Source organism: Rhinoraja longicauda, chromosome 17, assembly GCF_053455715.1.
Source record: "Rhinoraja longicauda isolate Sanriku21f chromosome 17, sRhiLon1.1, whole genome shotgun sequence".
Taxonomy (NCBI): domain Eukaryota; kingdom Metazoa; phylum Chordata; class Chondrichthyes; order Rajiformes; family Arhynchobatidae; genus Rhinoraja; species Rhinoraja longicauda.
In genome coordinates, this window is record NC_135969.1 from 15,376,790 (window position 1) to 15,393,866 (window position 17,077).

Here is a 17,077-nt window from a genome sequence, read left to right on the forward strand (position 1 = left end):
AAATGCAGTTTGATGGCTCATGTCTGCGCATTTGGCATATGAAATGAATTATGTCATGTCCAAAAACGTCAATGTAAATTGATTCTCAGATCATCATTCCGTTGAAATTAAGTTGTGCGTAGCTGGAGTAGAATTAGGTTCACAATTCTAATAGCCTTACATCAAAGCATTTGATAACTAAAAATTACTTGTCATCTAGTTTAAACTATATTAGAGATGCAGTATGTGGCCAGCTTGTGTGTATTCAAAGAAACTGTGTGACTAGATAAACATTTTCAGATGCCAATACAAATGTGATGCACCTGGGGCTCCCAGGATGTGCTGTGTGGCAGCAGAAGCCTCCTGGGATGTGCCGCACCACAGAGCCGAACAGCAGGCGGGCTGAGGGAAACCCAGCAGGCGGGTCGCCGAGAATGAAGAGGGACCCGGCAGAGGGCCGCCGAGAATGAAGAGGGACCGGCCGCCTGCCGTCACATGCGGTGCCAGGCCTGGTGCCGCTGCAAGAAGATCCTGTAAATTAATGCATCCAACTATTTAAGTTGGTAGACCGAACGATATTCATGCCAATGCACGTTAAAATCATCTTTTTCATTTTCTCACCTTGCAGTCATTCTGCAAGTAAAAGCTACCTCCAGTACACGCCCATGTTTTTAATATGTGGGTAGAGCATACAATCACCAGGAGGATATTGAATTGAAAAATTCAAAAGAAAACTGCAGAACACTGAAAATCTGAAACAAAATCAAAAATTGCTGGAAATGCTCAGCAGGTCAGGCAGCTTCTGTGGAATGGAAGGCATGGGGTCTTAGTCTGAAGGGACCCGACCGGAAACATCACCTATCCATGTTTTCCAGCGATGCTGACTGACCCGCTTAGTTACTCCAGCCATTTGTGATACCTTCAATTTGTACCAGCATCTACAGTTATTTTCCTACACAACCAGCACTTTGTGTCCTCTTTTGTAAACCAGCATCTGCAGTTCCTTGTTTCTACTTGGGGTGCTGTACACTCTCAGGACTGAGAAAGAGAAAAGTGCATGTTAGTTTTTGTGGGGAATCGGGGAGGCACAAGAACATGCAGATACTGCAATCTTGAGCAAAAAGCAAATTGCTGGTGGTCAGTGCGGGGAGGGAAACGTTGAGCAAAGGGAATATCTCTTCTTAGGTGAACCCAAATGGCTTAATAGGGGCAGCTACTAGTACATTAAGCTTCCTCGTCTGAATAATTTGTTGTAATTATAGGTCCTGCAGGTCCCCCCTGCAGGACCTATACATCAGGAGGTGTAGATCGAGAGCAAGCAAGATTATGAGGGACCCCTGCCACCCCAGCAACGGACTGTTCCAGATGCTACGGTCAGGCAAGCGCCTCCGCTGTCACGCTGTGAAAACGGAGAGGATGAGACAGAGTTTCTTCCCACAGGCCATCAGGACTGTTAACTTTTATAACTCCAGGGACTAAATTTTGTCTTCTCTGTATTAACTTTTATTTATATGCTGTAACTGTAATTCTTTTTTGTGCACAATCCGCAGGCAATGCCACTTTCATTTCACTGCACATCGTGTATGTGCATGTGACAAATAAACTTGACTTGACTTGACTTGAAATGGTGAGATTTTGTGAGGTGCCCAGCAGGCCAGGGTATACAATTAGAATAAGAAAAACTGAGGCTATGTGATGGGTAGGAAAGAACTGCAGCTGCTGATTTCTACAGAGGATAGATACAAAATGATGGAGTAATTCAGCGGATCAAGCAGCATCTCTGGAGAAAAGGAATGGGTGATATTTCAGACTGAATAAGGGTTCCAACCCGAAAAATCACCTATTCTTTTTCTGCAGAGATGCTGCCTGACCAGCTGAATTGCTCCAGATGTAAAATGTCTACCTTGAGCCAATGTGATGACGGGCAGAAATTATCAGTTCCGATACAGTTAGAAAGAAAGCGTGAGCTATTAAGGGGTTTGCTTGATCCCAGATGCTTATACCTGATCGATGCCTCTTTGTTTTTTCCTGACAAGAGCCTCAATATCCCTCATCAACCAAGGTTGCCTAATCTTGCCAGCTTTGCCCTTACTCATGACAGGAAAGTACTTGCCCTGAACTCTCCCTTATCTCACTTGCCAGACATCCCTTTACCTGCAAACAGCCTCTCCAAATCAAATTCCAGTCTCTTGCCATAAAAATTAGCCAAGCCCCATTTTAGGACATTCACTTACCACTGCAGAAGATGATCAGTGATACTGCGTATCAATGCTGTTCCTAAAGGCTCAACGTGTTTATAATTGCTGATGACTAATGAAAGATGCACCCAAAAAATGAACAATTAATTTCTGCTTTTGTAGCAATATTTTCTGTCATCATGTAACATGACCATATTGTTACCGACTTGATAGGAGGTGTATGAGTATATCACTTGTGACCAGGTACCACATTTGGATTGATCAAACACTGTTTGTATAGATAGGACCCATTAGTATGGATGGATCTTACAACCCAGCTGTATGAATATTCACCTTCCTCCAGCTAACAATAATCAATTCTACATTTTTCTTGAACCTCGTCCCCTTTGATCTCTCGTTTTTAACTCCTTATCCTTCCGTATCTCTCGTTTTGACTCCCCTGACTCCTTAAAAATTTAGAAACATAGAAAAGAGGTGCAGGAGTAGGCCATTCGGCCCTTCGAGCCAGCACCGCCATTTAATATGATCATGGCTGATCATCCAAAATCAGTACCCCGTTGCTGCTTTCTCCCCATATCCCTTGATTCCGTTAGCCCTAAGAGCTATATCTAACTCTCTTTTGAAAACATCCAGTGAATTGGCCTCCGCTGCCTTCTCTGGCAGAGAATTCCACAGATTCACAACTCTCTGGGTGAAAAAGGTTTACTTCAGCTCAGTCCTAAATGGCCTACCCCTTATTCTTAAACTGTGACCCCTGGATCTGAACTCCCTCAACATAGGGAACATTTTTCCTGCATCTAGCCTGTCCAATCCCTTAAGAATGTTATATGTTTCTATACAATCCCCTCTCATCCTTCTAAATTTCAGTGAATACAAGTCCAGTCGATCCATTCTTTCATCATATGTCAGATCCTTGATTATGCTGCTAGCCTTGCCGAGTCTGTGTGAGGTATAAATGAAATAGAAGGGAGGTTGGCTTATGTGATAGTCTGGGCTGCACACACAATTTGCTGAAATTTCTTGCGGTCTTGGATAGAGCTGTTCCCAAACCTATGTGATGCATCCTGACAAAATCCTTTCTATCGTGCATCTGTAGAAGTTGGTAAGAATTGTAGGGTACATGCCAAACTTCCTAAGCCTTCGAAGGAAGTAGTGGCGTTGGTGTGCTTTCTTGGTTGTTCCTTCAACATGGGTGGTCCAGGAGAAGTTGTTGGTGGTATTGACTCCTAGGAATTTGAAGTTTGCAACCATCTCTACCACGACACCATCAATGCAAACTGAGGTATGTGTACCGCTTCGCTTCTTGAAGTCTATCACAATCTCCTTTGTCTTGCTGACATTGAGAGAAAGGTTGTTGTCTCGACACCAGGACACGAGGTTGTCAAAGTCCTTCCTGTACCCCGTCTCATCATTATTTGATATCCGGCCCACAATGGTGGTGTCGTCTGCAAATTTGAAAGTTGAATTAGATTTGTACATGGCTGCAGAGTCATGGGTGTACAAGGAGTAAAGAAGGAGGCTGAGAACGCATCCTTGCGGAACCCCCATGTTCAGGATTATCGTGGAGGATGATTTGTCTCTTATCCTCACTGATTGGGGTCTGTTAGTCAGGAAGTCGAGGATTCAGTTGCAGAGATGAGTGCTAACACCAAATCCCGCTAGTTTGGTGATAAGCTTGGATGGTATCATGGTATTAAAGGCAGAGCTGTAGTTTATGAATAGGAGTCTGACGTAGGTGTCTCTCTTATCCAGGTATTCTAGAGATGAATGTAGAGCTAGGGCGATGGCATCGTCCATGGACCTGGTGTGGCGGTAGGTGAACTGCAGTTGGACAATGCCACTGGGTAAACTGGATTTGCTGGCTGCTGTGGGAATGCTGGTATTTTCTGCTGCCTGGGAACTCAGTTCGCCAACATGTTTCTGACTTGCAGAACAGTTCACAGGAGCAGATCTCTGCTGCAGCCCGAGGACAACCTGTGTCTGAAGAAGGGTCCTGCCGAAATGTCACCTATCCGTTTTCTCCAGAGATGCTGCCTGACCTGCTGAGTTACTCTAGCATTTTGTGTCTATCTTCGGTATAAACCAGCATCTGCAGTTTCTTTTTTTACATTGTGTATGTTTAAATTACAGGCAAGATTGTAGGCAAGATCAAGATATTTGTTAGGTTTATTATGCCTCAAAATGCACAAATGCAATTTCACTATTTCACCTTGCCTCAATGTTGACATCAAACTGCCTTGAAAAATCCTATAACTCATTCAAATGGAGAGTCAAAATCTACATATTTTAATTTATTAATCAATCAAAAATGGTTGAAGAGGTAGAGCCATTCCTATCACTAAAGCCCAGAAAATTATTTGTGATATTAAATGAATAGTTCTCATGTTAAAGCAAAGGTGTTTCATGCAAACCTGTTAAGCTGTTAATGTCAACAACAGTTTGGTTTAAGGGTGGACAATGTTAAATTGTGCTCATCAAAGTTTCTGTAACATATTATTAAACATCACGCACTGTTTTTCAGTAATTGATAGTTTGAGGACTAGTATTTAGTTAAAGTCTATTTAAGCTTGCTTCAGTCTGCGTCAGAACGTTCTACCGACAATGACCTAAACTAGATTGTTATGATTTATTCTCCTGCTTATACACTACAAATTCCAAAAGAAAACAAATCTGCACTTTACAGTAACTCACACTGAAGAAAAAATCATATTGTCAATGAAAAATGGAAAATCACTCAATCATTCCACATAGAGATACTTTGCCTTAATTAACACAATGTTTCAAATCTCCAGAGGAAATAGAAATACAGCGAACAAAAATAGGATTTTTCAATGCACGACTTAATGTCAGGACAATGCAGATTAAATGAAATCCGAAAAATAGTTCTGTGCACTACCACATGGATGATTAAATCAAATGGAGAAATAAAAATGATTAAATTCAGGGATTTTCTGAAATTCTGATTCCATTACTCACGGCCTTTTCTGGTCACCATTACAAGTTACGCTCGTGTTTTGCACACTGTATCTTTAGATCAATCGTACCTCGACCCCAGTGAATGCACCAAATCTGAGTGTAGTTCATTAGAGAAATACTCCAACAGAAGAAATTAATATTAGGCCTTATTCGATGTTCAAAATGCAGTAATTAATTATATGTGACTGCTATTGGTATGGGTTGAGCTGTGTATTACTATCAACCATAATAATTCCAAATAATTTGTCACTTGCCATTATCATATTGTGAGTAGTTGCAATACAGAGATTGAACTATCCTGAGAATTTCAGTTCTGTAGCCCTCCAAAATCTCTGACATTCACCATTTCTGGAGTCTTGTGTTTCACAGATGCCCATTGCTGCACTTGAAATGATCATCAGCAGTAATGGAATTGCATCCTTAAATCCTGTTGCCTCTACTCCTTTAAGATATGTTTTCAAGTTTAATATTTCTTAGTGTTATGTTCAATTTTATCCAATAATGCTCCTGTGAAATACCTTGAGATATTTTACTGCCTTAAAGATACAGCCTAAATATGGCATCATCATAGCTTGATGAAGAGTATATCAGTGCATTGGAATTTCTTTTTGCAGTGGTGAAGATTCCCTAGAATTCTCTATCCTGCAGTGTTGTGGAGACATATCAATTGAAGTATTTATGAATGATGTAGATAAATGTTTGAACCACCGTGGAAATGGGGGCTATGGCGAACTGGCACAGAGAAAAGTATAGATTACCTAATGGTTATGTTGAATGGCAGGAAAGGTTTTCCAGACCAGGTGGCCTACCCCGTTCCTATTTTCTTTGTACTTGCGAAATAACGGCAAACCATTAGTTGTTCCCAGGGGTCGTGTGATTTTTGAAAATAAGTAGTGTATGATTCTCTGCAAGAAAATATTAGTTTTCTTTGGAAAGAAACATTTGAAGCCCCTTCACAGTTTGATTAATTTTGAAAGATAAGTTTACTTATTTCTGGTGATTAGAAAACAAAACAATGTGAATGTATTAAGATAAAGAAATAAAAAAAAGCATAGAAGTTTTTATTTCAGTTAAAAGGCTTTGCATTCATTCAGTATTATTTTGCTTCACTGTTAGTTTAAATAGATTGGTCTCTTTGTTCAAATAACAAATAATAATTTCTTACTTAATATAGTATTCAAACTACAATGCTTACACATGGTGTAAGTATATATTACACAGAGAATAGTGCGTAGGCACATCCATATATCGGGGAACAGCTACTAGAAAAAGACCAATTTTAAAAGCCATTTTTGAATATCTTTCTTTGAGCATGAGTTTATTGGAGTATTACTGAGTTGAGGAATATAACATCTTGAGCAAAGTCATCGCTTGTACTAATTGAATATGCAGTCTCTCCTTTGAAGATAGACACAAATTGCTGGAGTAACTCAGTGGGACAAGCAGGATCTCTGAAGAAGTGTCTCGATCCGAAACGTCACCCATTCCTTCTATCCAGAGATTCTGCAAGTCCCGCTGAGTCATTCCAGTATTTTGTGTCTATCTTTGGAGTAAACCAGCATCTGCACTTCCTTCCTACACAGTCTTTCTTTTTACTGTCGTAGTATTTGTGCAATTTATGTATAATTTATGTTTTGTATAATGTCTGAGATGCTGCTGCATGCCAGATATTCATTGTACCTGTCCATCACTGTACTTGTGCATATGACAATAAACTCAACTTGACTGCAACATAAGCTAATGCAAAAAATATACTAATATCTTCTGTTGTAATTTTTGTGGCAGCTGTCCTAGGGAATTAAATGGCTTTCATGTAGTTGACATGGAGTCAACTCAAACAAGCCCAGGTTTGTTTTGCGGCAGTTTTGTTTACACATGTCCTTTTGTGTCGACAGTCGATAGTCAACCCATCCGGGAAACATTAGCCAGTCCTCAGTCACCATCTGCTTACCATGTACTCCTCAAGAGCAGCTGCAGAACTTCGAGGGCAATGATTAATTTTTGCATCTTTAGTGATGTGTATCCTTGGTGCTGGCCGCCTGGTTTTGCAGTTATAAAATAGTATGTGATTACTGTAAAATTTAACAAGCTTTTTGGAACAACTTTAAACAATCAGTTAAGATCATGGTGCAATCATTGATCAGATGAATGTATGCAGTGTATTTTCAACAAAATGCCAAGTGTGCATCTTTAATAAAAATGGAAAAGATATGTTTGGCTGACTTGCTATTTATAGTAGATAAAATGAGCAAGAGTTCATCTTGTAATGTGCGATTTACAATGTGTATTATTCTCTTCCAGAGCAATTAGTATTGGGAATGTACAAAGAGCCATCGCAGACATGGGATAGAGACTACGACAATTTCATCCTTCCCTTGTTGGAGGACCTGCAGCCGTGCTACATTCTATATCGCCTCGACAGCCAGAATGCACAGGGCTACGAATGGCTTTTTATATCCTGGTCGCCTGATTATTCCCCAGTAAGTACACATGCTTTTTATCCAATACTAGCAACGTTAGGAGTATTAGAGGGTACAGGCATTAGAGAAACGCTTAAAGCTTCAGTTCAAGCTTTATCCTTTTATTTTATTTATATTAAAACATAAAAATTGTATTGAAAGATATGCACTGGCAGCAGTGCAGATCTGCTTTTGTGTAATGTAGAGGGTCCATTCCAAAGTTTCCTAGCTGAACCATTTGCTATGTTGGGACGTGGTACTGTCTGAGAATATATTAGCACTCTCTCTTTAATATTATTTTCTGTTTTTTTTTTCCTCTTTCTGAACTTGATCATGTAAATGTAAAGTATATAGCAAGCAAGGTGGTATTTCATAACAGCTCATAAATTTTCAATTACCTCAGTTACAAAGGAAATCGAAACCAATTTTCATGGAGCTAATGTGTCTCTTGGGAAGTATAGTTGACCAATGGAAGTACATTATCTTCATTGTAAATGAATACCCATACATCATTTAAGCTACCACATGCCTCGATTAGAAAGCTTTATTCCAAATTTCCATGTTTAAAATGAGTAACCCCAAAGCTTTCAACGAAAACATCTTTGTTCCACTTAAGAGATACCTCATTAGTCATTAAGCTTTCTGGATTTTATTAAAATTAGATGTAATCTGTTCCTTGCATAGAGAGTCCAGAAGAAATACCGGAATAGATTTGGACCTAATGGTGATTATACTGCAGATTTGTTGTTGTGCTGCCATTACCACAGCCGAGCCATCAGCTTTCAATTCCAATGAATGCGTTAAGTTAACCATCTCACGTAGTGAGTCCATTATACACAACATTGGCAGGATCAGGACAGTTGCACAGAGCCAAAATGGACCATAGTAACATTTCAGTGATTCAAGCTATTTGTTCCACACATCGGTAGAATATTGACAAGAGCCTATGACTGTACCATGCTGGTGCATGCTCTACCTGGTATAGATTACTTCATTTAAGGCAAAATGCACTTCACCCCGCCCACAACTCCAAATGTAATAACTTGTGCGTACAGATGTACTCGGAATAGCAGCAAGTGAAATGGGGAAAAAATTAACTCCTTTCCTCATTTGCTAAAAACATGTTGTAAGTAAATTTCTGGAAAGGCAATGATTTATAGTTTCTATATCCCACGAATACTTCAAAATATTTTGCACAAAAAAAAATCTCGACTGGAATGCAGAAGCAACAAAAGAAATAACATTTATCAATCAGTTGGCAGCAAAGAATGGCGAGTGGCTTATCAGTTTGCTGCCGGTTACACTGATGGATGGAGCAGGAAGCTGCTGATCACTCACCAGTGCCTATTTTCTGCTGAGAAAACAAATTTGGGCTCTTCTATTAACATACTGAAATTTGACAAGGAAAATCTTTTTTGAAGCCAGAAAGATGCAAATCTTTGGATTTTTTTCTACGGGTAGGTTCTCATTCTAATTTGCATCAGTGCACAGTATTGAATAACGACAAAATGTGTTCATTTTGTTCATCCATAGAATACATCCTGCAAAAATTGTCAATGTCTTGTCTATGAAATCCCTCTTTCTCTCTCTCTCTGTCGGAAATTTATCAGATTTCTGCAGACAGAGCATTCCAGATTCCAGATTCCAGTCGTGTTCTGTTTAAAATAAAGTATTTCCTCATGTCACCATTAATTCACATCCCCTTTATTTTAACCTAGAGTTTAAAGCATGTAAACGGTGAATTTAAAACCATCAATGAGGGCAGGTAAATTATTTTATGAATATCTCTGACCTCTAGTCCGTGACCCCTCCACTAATTGGACCAGTCTCCCATTATACACTTCAGATGGACCCTTCATCATTTTATATACTTCTATCAAATCACCCCTCAATCTTCTCCAAGGACAACAGTCCCAACCTCCAAAACTGTTCTTGATACCCCATCTTAGAAATCATTATCGTAAATCTTTTGTGGACCCTCTCCCATTTGGTCTCCAAATTTGAGGAAGGATATTCTTGCTATTGAGGGCATGCAGTGTAGGTTTACTAGGTTAATTCCCGGAATGGCGGGACTGTGATATGTTGAAAGACAGGAGCGACTAGGCTTGTATACACTGGGATTTAGAAGGATGAGAGGAGATCTTATCGAAACGTATAAGATTATTAAAGGGTTGGACACGTTAGAGGCAGGAAACATGTTCCCAATGTTGGGGGAGTCCAGAACAAGGGGCCACAATTTAAGAATAAGGGGTAGGCCATTTAGAACTGAGATGAGGAAAAACTTTTTCAGTCAGAGAGTTGTGAATCTGTGGAATTCTCTGCCTCAGAAGGCAGTGGAGGCCAATTCTCTGAATGCATTCAAGAGAGAGCTAGATAGAGCTCTTAAGGATCGCGGAGTCAGGAGGTATGGGGAGAAGGCAGGAACGGGGTACTGATTGAGAATGATCAGCCATGATCACATTGAATGGCGGTGCTGGCTCAAAGGGCCGAATGGCCTCCTCCTGCACCTATTGTCTATTGTTTCCAACCTATCTATAATGATGTGACCAGGCTATTCTGTCTGAGGTTAGATTGCTGTCTTATAAATGTTTAGCATGACTTCCCTGCTTTTATATTCTCTATCTCTGTTGATAAAGCGCAGATTTGTGTGTGCATTATTGGTCACTTTCTCAACCTGCTCTGGCACTTTAAATGACCTGTGCATCCATACCCCCAAATCCTTTTGCTTCTACACCTCTTTTGTTCTGTATTGCTTTTCCTATTCTTCGAACCAAAATGGATCACCTTACATTTTTCAGCATTAAGCTTCATGTGTCACGTGACTCCTTATTCTACCAGCCTGATTGTATCTTTCTGCAGTTTATCGCCACCCTCTTCACACTTCACATTACTGCCAGACTTTGTTTCATCATCATATTTAGGAATTGGGGTTTCCATCCCCAAGCCTTAGTAATTAATATAGGTCAGAAAAAGCAATGGAGAATGCCACTATTTATTTTCCTCCATTCTCATAAACAACTATATACCACATCCTCTGCGGCTTCTTACTCTGCCAACTATGTACCCATGCTATCAATATCCCTTTTATGCCAAGTACTTCAGCTTGCATGATAATCTGTAACGTGGGACCTTTTCAAAAGCCCTCAAAGTCTATGTACACCACCTTGATTGCATTACCCTCATCACGTCTATCTGTTACCTCATCAAAATATTTAAATGAGTCTTGTTAAAGGTTTGCCCTAAACAAATGCATGTTGACTCACCTTAATTGATCAATTTCCCTGCAGGAGTCTTTTAATCTTGTTCTTAGCACTGAGGTCAAGCTGACTTGTCTGTGATTGTTATGTTTATTCTCATTCCCGTTTTTGACCAAGGGAAAAACATTTGTCACTCTCCGTTCTTTGGCACAACTCCCACATCTATTTATTTATTATTTTATTATTTAGTTTATTTGTCATTCCACTCCTTACAGATCATGCAATGAATGGGACGAAACAGAGTGCCTCCGGGCGCCATAGTGCAATACAAATGCAAAACATATAGACAGGGGATTAAAGCATGTAAACGATAAAAGGTACAGATTTAACCTAGAGTTTAAAGCATGTAAACAGTGAATTTAAAACCATCAATGAGAGCAGGTAAATTATTAATTGCACATTAAATGAGATTATAAAGTGCAGAGTGCTAGGTGAGGTGCTAACCCCCCCCCCCCCCCCCCCCCTCCACCCACCCTGAGTCAGGTGGGGCAGTCCAGTAGGCGAACAGCCTGAGGGAAAAAGCTGTTCCTGATCCTGGTGGTTCTGCAGCTAATGCTCCTCAGCCTTCTTCCAGAAGGCAGTGGGTCGAATAGACCTTGGAAGGGATGAGAGGAGTCCCTCATGATGCTGCAGGCTTTACTTTTGCACCTTCCTCTGTAAATGTCACTGATGGCAGGGAATCTGGTCCCAGTGATGTGCTGGGCTGTCTTCACAACACGCTGCAGGGCCTTCCTGTCTGCAGCTGAACAGGTCCCATGCCAGACAGTGATGCAACAGGTCAGAATGGACTCGATGGTGCATCTGTAGAACCTAGATAGAATGGATGTACCCAGACCAACTCTCTTTAGCCTCCTTAGGAAGTACAGGCGTTGTTGAGCCTTCTTCACTAAGGAGGAGGTGTTCTGACTCCAGGAGTGATTGTCTGTGATATGCACTCCCAGGAACTTGAAACTGTGCACTGTCTCCACAATCCTGCCGTCGACCTGCAGGGGGGAGTGAATTGCTCCAGCCCTTCTGAAGTCGACAATCATCTGCTTCGTCTTGTCGATATTCAGAGAGAGGTTGGTGTCTCTGCACCAGACCTCAAGCTGCCTCACCTCATCCCTGTAGGCGGATTCATCGCCGTTGGTGTTGAGCCCCACGACTGTGGAGTCATCCGCGTATTTGATGATGTGGTTGGCCTGGTGTATGGCGGCACAATCGTGGGTCGGCAGTGTAAACAGAAGTGGGCTCAGCACTCAGCCCAGGGGGGCTCCGGTGTTCACAGTGGTACTGAGAGATGACCGAGTGTGGACTCTATCTGTGTCCTGTTACTTAGCAAGTCCAAAATCCAATTGCACATTGAGGTGCTCAGACCAAGCGAGCTCAGCTTACTAATCAGGGTCTGGGGGATGATGGTGCTAAACGCTGAGCTAAAGTCGATGAACAGCAGACGTGCATAGGTGTTTTTATTCTCTAGGTGAGACAGGACTAGATGGGTGGCAGAAGCGATTGTATCCTCAGTGGAGCGGTTCTGCCTGTATGCATATTGGTGGTGGTCCAGTGTGTTTGGGATGGAGGCGTTAATGTAGGTAGAGAGCATTAAAAGATTACAGTCCATAGCCAAATGATTTTCTCCCATACTTCTCAGTCACCATTGTCTGTATGGAAAATCCTACCCCTTGGATCTCCTTTACATTTCTCCACTGTCACCTTAAACACATGTCCTATAATTCTAGACTCCCCAGACGTGGGAAAAAGACTGACTCTCTATTCCTTCAATGCCCCTCTGTAGACCTCAGTAAGGTCACTTCTCAGCCTTCTAGAATCCATTAAGAATACACCCAGCCTTTCCAATCTATCTTTATAACTACAGCCCACCATTCCAAAGACCATGCTAGTGAATCTCTTCAGCATTCAGTGTGGCAATGAGAACTGAATGCTTCAAAAGCAGTAAACCAAAGTTTTGTATAGCTGCAACATAATGTCCCAGCTCTTGTACTCAATGCTCGACCTATGATGGCTTATACCAAATGCCTTCTTCACTAACCTATCCGCCTGTGTTGCCACTCTCAGCGAGCTATGGACATGCACCCCAAGGTCCCTCTGTACATCAACACTCGTTGGGTCCCTGCCGTTTATTCACTATTACCTATCAGAATTTGACTTCCAACTGCATTACCTCACACTTATCTGGATTTAAAGTATTGCCTTAGTCGTTTTGCAAGTGTCCATCCAACAAAATGCAACAAGTTTCAGCACCTGGAATTGTAGTGTGGACTATAGTGTGCAGCATGTAATGAAAAGTGTAGGAAGGAACTGCAGGCTGGTTTACACCGAAGATAAACACAAAATGCTGGAGTAACTCAGGGGGTCAGGCAGCATCTTCAGTGAAGAAGGGTCTTGACCTGAAACGTCACCTATTCCTTTTCTCCAGAGATGCCTGACCCACTGAATTACTCCAACATTTTGTGCCTCTCTTCAGTATGTAATGAACTTATGTCCAAAGCACCAAATGAGCTTGCTCAGCAAAGCTGAATTCCTGTGAGCAGTTTCTCCAAACAACGATGATATACTTTCCAATTGAAAATGTTGAGTACCCCAAGATTTCATTTTGAGTTATTTTAAATCACCTTTTTTTGTTTGGACTTTGCAGTTTTTTATTCTGACTTTGCACATTATATTAGATGTTTGCTTTAAAATGAAAATCAAAATAATGCCAAGGAAAATTCATTACCAAGACACATTCAAGTGCATAACTTTATTTTATAACATATAACATATTACAACTACAGCATGGAAACAGGCCTGTCCGGCCCTACCAGTCCACGCCGACCATTCTCCCTGACCTAGTCTCATCTACCTGCACTCAGACCATAACCCTCTAATCCCCTCCTATCCATATACCTATCCAATTTACTCTTAAATAATAAAATCGAGCCAGCCTCCACCACTTCCACCGGAAGCCCATTCCATACAGCCACCACCCTCTGAGTAAAGAAGTTCCCCCTCATGTTACCCCTAAACCTTTGTCCCTCAATTCGGAAGCTATGTCCCCTTGTTGGAATCTTCCCCACTCTCAAAGCGAAAAGCCTACCCACGTCAACTGTCCGTCCCTCTCAAAATTTTAAAAACCTCTATCAAGTCCCCCCTCAACCTTCTACGCTCCAAAGAATAAAGACCCAACCTGTTCAACCTCTCTCTGTAGCCTAAGTGCTGAAACCCAGGCAACATTCTAGTAAATCTCCTCTGTACCCTCTCCATTTTGTCGACATCCTTCCTATAATTTGGCGACCAGAACTGCACACCATACTCCAGATTCGGCCTCACCAATGCCCTGTACAATTTTAACATTACATCCCAACTTCTATACTCGATGCTCTGATTTATAAAGGCAAGCATACCAAACGCCTTCTTCACCACCCTATCCACATGAGATTCCACCTTCAGGGAACAATGCACAGTTATTCCCAGATCCCTCTGTTCCACTGCATTCCTCAATTCCCTACCATTTACCCTGTACGTCCTATTTTGATTTGTCCTACCAAAATGCAGCACCTCACACTTATCAGCATTAAACTCCATCTGCCATCTTTCAGCCCACCCTTCCAAAAGGCCCAAGTCTCTCTGTATACTTTGAAAATCTACCTCACTATCAACTACTCCACCTATCTTAGTATCATCTGCATATTTATTAATCCAATTTGCCACACCATCATCCAGATCATTAATGTAAATGACAAACAACAGTGGACCCAACACAGATCCTTGGGGTACTCCACTAGACACTGGCCTCCAACCTGACATACAATTGTCAACCGTTACCCTCTGGTATCTCCCATTCAGCCATTGTTGAATCCATCTTGCAACCTCACTATTAATACCCAATGATTTAACCTTCTTAATCAACCTTCCATGTGGAACCTTGTCAAATGCCTTACTGAAGTCCATATAGACAACATCCACAGCCTTGCCCCTATCAACTTCCCTGGTAACCTCCTCAAAAAAATTCAAGAAGATTAGTCAAACATGACCTTCCAGGCACAAATCCATGTTGACTGTTTCTAATCAGGCCTTGATTATCCAAATAATTATATATGTTGTCCCTAAGTATCTTTTCCATTAATTTTCCCACCACAGACGTCAAACTAATAGGTCTATAATTGCTAGGTTTACTTTTAGAACCTTTTTTAAACAAGGGCACAACATGCGCAATGCGCCAATCTTCCGGCACCATCCCCGTTTCTAATGACGTTTGAAATATTTCCGTCATAGCCCCTGCTATTTCTGCACTAACTTCCCTCAATGTCCTAGGGAATATCCTATCAGGACCTGGAGACTTATCCACTTTTATATTTTTCAAAAGTGTCCGTACCTCCTCTTCTTTAATCCTCCTAATTTCCATCACTACTCTACTTGATTCGCTTACCTCACATAATTCAATATCCTTCTCCTCGGTAAATACCGAAGAAAGAAATTGTTTAATATCTCCCCCATTTCTTCCGGCTCAGCACATAGCTGACCACTCTGACTCTCTAATGGACCAATTTTATCCCTCACTATCCTTTTGCTATTGACATATCTGTAGAACCCCTTGGGGTTTACTTTTACATTACTTGCCAAAGCAGCCTCATATCTTTTTTTCGCTTTTCTAATTTCCTTCTTAAGATTCCTTTTACATTCTTTATATTCCTCAAGAACCTCATTTACTCCCTGCCGCTTATATTTATTGTATATCTCCCTCTTTTTCCGAACCAAGTGTCCAATTTCCCTGGAAAACCACGGCTCTTTCAAATTATTATTCTTTCCTTTCCACCGAACAGGGACATAAAGACTCTGTACTCTCAAAATTTCACCTTTAAATATCCTCCATTTCTCTATTATATCCTTTTCATAAAACAACAATTTCCATTTCACTCCTTTTAAATCCTTTCTCATCTCCTCAAAATTAGCCTTTCTCCAATCCAAAATCTCAACCCTTGGTCCAGATTTGACCTTCTCCATAATGATATTAAAACTAATGGCATTGTGATCACTAGACCCAAAGTGCTCCTCAACACATACCTCCGTCACCTGACCCATCTCATTTCCTAACAGGAGGTCCAACACTGCCCCTTCTCTGGTAGGCACCTCTACGTATTGCTGCAAAAAACTATCCTGCACACATTTTACAAACTCCAAACCATCCAGCCCTTTAACAGAATGCGATTCCCAGTCTATATACGGAAAATTGAAATCACCCACAATCACCACTCTGTGCTTACTACTAATATCTGCTATCTCCTTACATATTTGCTCTTCCAATTCTCGTTCCCTATTTGGCGGTCTATAATACACCCCTATAAGTGTTGCTAAACCTTTCTCATTTCTGAGTTCCACCCAAACAGCCTCCCTAATCGAGCCTTCTAGTCTGTCCTGCCAAAGCACTGCTGTGATATCCTCCCTGACAAGCAATGCAACACCCCCACCTCTTGCCCCTCCGATTCTATCACATCTGAAACAATGAAATCCTGGAATATTTAATTGCCAATCGCAACCCTCCTGCAACCATGTTTCACTGATCGCCACAACATCATACTTCCAGATGTCAATCCAGGCTCTAAGCTCATCCACCTTTCTTACAATGCTCCTAGCATTAAAATATACACATTTAAGGGACCCATCATTTCTTATTCTCAGTTTATTTCTTTTCCCTTCTTTCTCTCCTACATATTGGATCTGAGTGTTTCCCTTTTCTGCCTCCTGCCTCACACACTGCCTGTTAGCTATCTGTGTTTGAGTCCCTCCCCCCAACCGTACTAGTTTAAAGTCTCCGCAATTATTTTAGCAAATCTCCCCGCCAGGATATTGGTTCCCCTCAGGTTCAGATGCAATCCGTCCTTTTTGTACAGGTCATACTTCCCCCAGAAGAGGTCCCAATGATCCAGAAACTTGAAACCCTGCTCCCTGCACCAGTTCCTCAGCCACTTATTTATCCTCCACCTCACTCCATTCCTGTTCTCACTATCGCGTGGCACAGACAGTAAGCCTGAGATTATTGCTTTGGAAGTCCTTTTTTTTAACTCTCTTCCTAGCCCCCTAAATTCTCCTTTCAGGACCTCTTCCCTTATCCTACCTATATTGTTGGTACCTATATGTACCACGACCTCTGGCTCCTCTCCCTCCCCTTTCAGGATATCCTGGACACGCTCAGACACATCCCGGACACCGGCACCAGGGAGGCAAACCA

At 41.4% G+C, this 17,077-nt stretch overlaps 1 protein-coding gene across 2 annotated transcripts in view; it reads left to right on the forward strand.

Moving 5' to 3' along the window:
* The window catches only part of twf2 (twinfilin actin binding protein 2), a 92,193-nt gene that overhangs the window by 34,389 nt on the left and 40,727 nt on the right, over nt 1-17,077 (forward strand). For both annotated transcript variants that reach the window (XM_078414194.1, XM_078414195.1), the window contains exon 3: nt 7,455-7,633. In XM_078414194.1, the coding sequence (XP_078270320.1) occupies nt 7,455-7,633 (179 nt within the window). The remainder of the gene's footprint in view (nt 1-7,454; nt 7,634-17,077) is intronic.